We start from the raw sequence: 6,468 nt of genomic DNA, 5'->3' as shown, positions 1-6,468 counted from the left end.
CCAATTCACAAAGTCCTTTTCAGATAACCTTGCTGGAATAAACATTCTCAGACTCCCACATGCTCCTATCAACTAGGGTGACTGATCAGGTTTGGTTCTTATCACCACGTCCCTCCTAATTCACTGTTCAGGTTTGTGTCCCCATATGTTCTCATTTTGTGGCTTCCTCCCTTTCTTATTATCTCTTGTTGAATTGAAGGTCCTTGACCAGATGCCTTTAAAGGAGCAGACACACTCTCCTCTTACACAGCCTTACAGCCTGTATAAGCATTAAGGGAACTCCTATGCAAGCCCAGGCTAGTTAGCTATGCAAGCCCAGGCTAGTTAGGATTCCATAAAAATTGTGCAATGATTGATGTTTAAAAACTGTTTTTCTAAAGCCGAAACAGAGGTATATGAAATCTCACCATTTCCACTAATTTAAGAGCAGGCAAATGTTGCTGTCTTAGCAAAGCCCATTTCACTGTTCAACAATTCCCTTCCTATGAAAAGTGTTAGTATTAGGCTGAATATTTTCTTACCATTATTCTCTCATGTTTCTTCTTTTGCCTGTATCTCTCTTCTGTCTTTTATCTCTTCCCTGAATTGCAGCTGGCTGCAGTACAGCTCATCTCGTGCTTTTGTACAATGAAACCAGCTCTATGCCTGGAACTGAAAGACACAATAGACAAAGAGAACAATTTTTAAAGGGCTTAAATAGCAGCCTAAAAATATCAGGATGACGCTTTTGTTATATGAAGTCACCAAGCTGGTACTTCAGATGTATGACCTTGTGATGCATTTTTTTTGAGCAGGACATCTGAATTAATGATTACTCAGGAAGTGCCACGCATACTTAGATGTCTTGAAGAAGCACCTTCATTAGATTAATTCAGTGCAACCTGTAAAGAAGTACTTAAGACTTGTAACATATAAGTTATAATAAATCACTTAATTTTAGTTTAGCATTTATTAAGATCTAATGTTATTGCTAATAATATTGACTGTATAAAGTCCCAGATATACAACATCCATGAGCATATTCAGGGTGTGAAAAATTCTGTAGTGGCTACAAAGGAGCCATTTGCATCAAGGGAGGAAAAAAAAATGTTGAGATAGAGATCCAAAAGAATACACTAAAGCTTTAGAATAAGGTTGCATAGTTACCTTACTTTGTATGTGACACCTTATAACTGAGTGGGGAAATTACTTTTTTATTAGTAAATGGCTGTCTTCAGTTCCAAAATGCTGCACGGTAAGAGCATGTTTGGAGTGCTGAACTGCAAGAAATGGTTTAGCATTGCCAGAAAATAGCCCTTAACCATATTTTTATTGATCCTTAATAAAGTGTATGCAGTAAGAGATGAAAGGCCCTTTCTTTGTGTGCTAATGGCTCTCATATAGTTAGATGAGGGAGATGCACGCTTCTGCTATTTCTGCATTAGCAAAACAATAATTCTTGATATATTTTTCCTACAGATTTGTATGCTGTGGTTGAGATGTTTTTTCCTTTTTTGCCTTTCTAACAGACTGAGGGAATTTGTGCATTTGTTAAGACATAAACCTTCAACTTTTCAAGCTCTCAGTTGATACAGGAACTTAGTAAGAAAGGAAATTTTGGTCTGTGTGCTGGATTTGGAGGCAGTTACTACCCACAGGGGCTGAGATTGTGTTCATCCTCTCACTACAAAATCCAGAAGCTTTTTCTCCTTTGAAGACACCTTCCTAATGATGAAGCTGAAGCTGAAGCTTGGTGACATTACAAAACTAGGAAAGGACTAATTTCTGACCATATCTTCTAGACAGGATAGTGTTCTGTGTGTTTTGCTTGCAGAAGCAACATAAAATTCTGTATTAGTAGCACATGAAGATACACTCAAGAAAGCAAATGCAGTGAAATTCAGAAATAAGGTAGAAGTGAAATGATTAATTTTTTTTAATTTTTTTTTAAATATAGCTCAAATCCATCCCTGGTGAGTTTCTCCGGCTTTGCAATTTTTTTAATTGTTTATTTTATTATATTTTTTTCCTTTTCAGTTTGAGTTTCTTCTTGTCCTAGTTTTGCTCTGTTCAGGTGTTAGCAGTCAATTAACCTGTTTAGTTTCTCAGCAGATTGAACAAATGGGTTCTGCGTGAGGAGGAAGTCAGTGGCAGTCAGTGCAGATTTTGATGGGGCAAGGGTAGAATAGGATGAATTTTGGCAGCTTGTGTGCCCTGCTCCTTTATCCCATCCACTTTAATTCTTCAGACCTCTTCTTTGTCACCTCCACTGTGGCCATATGATGGTCAGTCCATTTCTCCTTTACCCTTCTCTCCCACCCTGAGTGTTTGCTGCCCTTCAGTAACAGCCCAGCTCTTCATTTTGTGGTCTCCAGTTTGGTTGTTCCTTCAGTAGAAAGAAAAATCTGACAAGCCACCTGTTCCAAGGGGGCAGTAACTGCGCAGATGTGAAATTAAAATGACTACTGTACTTTAATTTATTTTGTAATGAGCCAACATGCACACATAAATTTTAGGGAGCACTGTTAAGTCAAGGTGGGAAAAATCCAATTTTAATAGTTTCCTAGATACAGAAGCATAGGTGAGTTGGGTTTGTTTGAGATCAAGTAGTGCATTTAATTTGATTCCAACTGCTTATAATATTTTTCAGCTTCAGACTTTGATGGAAAGCTAATATGCTACTGTCTGTAATTCCTTTATTTTTCAATTTAGTTCTACCCATTTCAAGATGTGCTTAACAAAATCACTTGCTTCTGTTGTCTCTATTTCGTTTTTTAAAATTAATTTCAGGAAAAAGTCTGAAGTTTCTGAAGTCATGGCTAAAGGTGACATCAAACCAAAATCTGTACATTATGCCCAAAAATGGTCAGATGATGTAGAGAACTTATACAGATTTCAGCTAGCTGGATACAGAGATGAGGTTGAATATAAACAAGTAAAACAAGTGGACATGGTAAGATTCAGAACTCAGCAAGGGTTATTACTTTAAACTTCTGTCTCTTGTTAAACAATTACATAAAAATCAAAGTGCCCTTTGTTTCCTTTCATTTAGGCTAGTTCCTGTACAGCTTTTTCTCCCAGGTATGACTTGGATTCTTGGGCTATTATTAGCTGTGCAGAATAACTTATTTCACAGAACTGTAACAGAAACACTACCCAGCCTGTGGTTTTGTTCCCTTTCTCTTATACATTAAGAAATATACTAGTTTTCTTTGAATAGATATAGCTGCTATCTTAAAGAATAGTTTGGTTTGGAGAAAAGGAATTTATCAAACTCAATTCTTTGTGAAATTTTCCCATTGCTCTGCCAATAGACCTGGTGGGAAACTCCTTCATTGTCCAGGAAGCCAGTGCTGTGTCATTGCTTCCCACTTCAGTTTTACAGGTTAATTGAGCCTAATCAGACCTCATGCACACTCAAAACTTGGTTTCTATTGAAACTGTCCATGATAGAAATATTTGATGCCAACTCTGTTAAAGGCAGTTGTGACAGGCATTTTTCAACTGAGAATGTCAAGGACCAAGTCCTTGATATTGATGGCAATGCTGGCTATGATGGTTGATGCTCCCTAGCACATCAAATGAGCTAATGAGCCAGATATTCAGTGCCTACCTGAGATTCAAAATAGCAACCAAGTGGTTAATACAGCAAACAACATATTATGTAAGATCTCTGTGACTTCTCTTCCAAAGCAGCATATATAGTATGAAATATCCACTTTTAAAATATTTTAATCTCCTGTGCACAGAAGTGCAGAATGTTCCTAAGAAAGTCACTCCTCATCCAGTTAACTGAAAATATGGCAAAACATTGATGTACATAATGAGATGCTGGGTTTTTTTGTTGTCTATTTTTTTTCCATGGGTTTAGATAGCACTGTAAAGGCTGTGGTGTGAATTCATGTAACTGTGCAAAAGGAAATCCCATAATCAGTGTGGTAGGATCAATTTGTTTAAGACTTATGACAGGGCATAACCATAAACAATTAAACCCTGATAAAAGTTAAAGAACACTGGTTTCTCAGTGTAAAATGAACATGCATTCTATTGAGTCTTGCCAAGATCTGGCAGTGGTTCTTTTTCAATTTACACATTTTGAAATGTCTTTTTTCTTCCACATTATGTTTCCATAATGTAGTTGGTTTTAATAATGCAATTATAATGTAGGTGGAATGGACACTAAAGCTCTTATGTTTAGACAGAGAATACAAGTAACTCAGCTGTGTCTCAAGTAATAAGGTGTGCTGGTTTTGGCTGGGATAGAATTAGTTTTCTTCATAATTGCTAGTATGGGGCCACAGTACTTGCTTTGGTGTGGACTCATCCACAGCCACAGATGCTTTGGGGTGTCCTGCTCCCACATGGACTCATCCACAGGTCACAGTCCCTTCAACTCGAGTTCACACTGGAGTTCCAGCCTGCCCAGCACAGCAGCACACAAACAGCAGTGATGCCCTGGCCATTTGTCAGCTCAGGCACATCTTCATTGCTGTTACCAAAGTGTCTCCAGGCACAGCAGAGTAGGATGATAAGCACTGCAGCAGTTCAGCAAGCAGTGAAAGCAAAAAGCAGCCACTAATGAGCAGTAGACTGCAATTTGCACCAAGGTGAGCAAGCCCCATGGCAAGCACAGGAACCTGCCAATTAATAGCCAGCCAGCAGTAACAGCAATAAATTTGATCTAGTACATTCCAGTCAAGTCTGTAGTTATCTTGAATGCTTTGAGCCCCATGCTGGGTGCCAAAAATGACTGTTGTGGCTTAAGCCCAGACAGCAACTAAGCCCCACACAGCCTCTTGCTCACTCCCCTGAGTGGAGGTAGGGGAGAGAATCAGAAGAATAAAAGTGAAGTTGGGTTGAAAAATAGACAATTTAATAGATAAAGCAAAAGCTTCACACATAAGCAGAGCAAAACAAGGAATTCACTCACTAAGCACAGGTGTTCAGGCCAGCAGGTGTTCAGCCATCTCCAGGAAAGCAGGGCTCCATCACACGTAATGGTGACTTGGGGACATCCCAAGTGATCATTCTGAACTTCCTCCCTCCCTTCTTCCCCCCAACAAGCTTTTATACTGCTGAGCATGATGTCATATGGCATAATATCCCATTAGTCACTTGGGGTCAGCTGTCCCAGCTGTGTCCCCTACAAACTCCTTGTGCACCCCCAGCCTACTCACTGGTGGGGTGGGATGTGAAGCAAAAAAGTCCTTGACTCTGTGTGAGCACTGGTCAGCAATAAGGAAGACATCTCTGCATTATCAACATTGATTCCAGCACAGTTCCAAAACATGAAAAAAATTAACTCTATCCCAGCCAAAGTCAACATGGAATATAAATTATGAAACTACCACTTCTGGGACTCTCTGATTAGAGAATACTCTGGTTTAACATCTACTAGTAAACTCATAAAGCTGGTGAATATACACATGCTCAAGCCTTTAAAGCTTCACATTATGGAATACTGAACAGCAGCATGATGCTGCAGGACTGATCCTGCTGTCTTTTAGACTATGATACTTAAAGATCACTTGATTTTTTTGAAATTGCTAATGAAAAGCACATTTTTCATGGTTAAAGGATCCAAAAGAAAACCCTTAAGTGTGTCTCAGTCTTACAGAAGTGAAATCTTTCAGTTTCTCAGATTACTGAATAACTGAATAGCATCAATATTTTATTCCTAAACAAGGTATTTTAAAAGCTTTGACTACTTCACTTTTTAAATTACCTTAGCCTATCAAATATTCTTAGATCCTTATTTCTAGACTTTTCTGATCACGTAATTATTTTTATTAGACAAGAGTCCTGGTTTCTTACATCTTCTGAACCTTTTTAAAAGTTAAGCACATTAATAGCAAAGTAAAGTTTAGATGCAAATAAGGTTTTCCCATGGAATTATACCCCATATTCTTTGCCATATAATGCACAAACATCATTTAATGTGAGCATGTTCAGATGAATATATATCCTTTATATTCTATTAATAGGTGGAATATTGGCCAGAAACTGGATTTGTTAAGAAGCTCCAAAGAAGGGACAACACGTTCTATTATTACAATAAGCAAAGAGAATGTGAAGATGAAGAAGTCCATAAAGTGAAAGTTTATGTGTATTAGTTTTGTTGTTGTTCTAATTTGTGTTTGTAATAATCTGATAGTTAAATTATATTTGTGTAATCTGACTTACGTTAGGTATTGGTGTAATTCTTGGATAGAAGGGGGGATACTGGAAATGTAGAGAAGCCTTGAATTACAAACATAGGAAATATTTTTTTTTCCTGCTGTAGCCAAAAGTTTTGTTTTCCCTCATTTTCTTCGTCACATATGTTTTGATGTCAAAAGATAAAAAACTGATAAATAGGTATCACATACTTGGTTTATCTGTGTGCAAAGTCCAATATAAGTATCAGCATTAATCTTTATTCAAAACAATAAAATCTTGTTGACACTGGTTCATGTCAGCTCCAGTCTGTTGGTATAGCTACAGGTTATG

General features: G+C 37.8%; 1 protein-coding gene across 1 annotated transcript; it reads left to right on the top strand.

Annotated features, from left to right (window-relative positions):
* Window positions 1-807: 807 nt before the first annotated feature.
* Window positions 808-6,108, top strand: MEIG1 (meiosis/spermiogenesis associated 1). Its single transcript, XM_010001260.1, is given in 4 exon segments — window positions 808-904; window positions 2,472-2,478; window positions 2,770-2,932; window positions 5,964-6,108. Coding segments are annotated over 4 exon segments (396 nt in total). The 3' UTR covers window positions 6,093-6,108.
* Window positions 6,109-6,468: the final 360 nt, after the last annotated feature.

The sequence above is a fragment of the Chaetura pelagica genome, unplaced genomic scaffold (genome assembly GCF_000747805.2).
Source record: "Chaetura pelagica isolate M959 unplaced genomic scaffold, ChaPel_1.0 scaffold66, whole genome shotgun sequence".
NCBI lineage: Eukaryota > Metazoa > Chordata > Aves > Apodiformes > Apodidae > Chaetura > Chaetura pelagica.
This window is presented reverse-complemented; position numbering and strand designations above follow the sequence as displayed.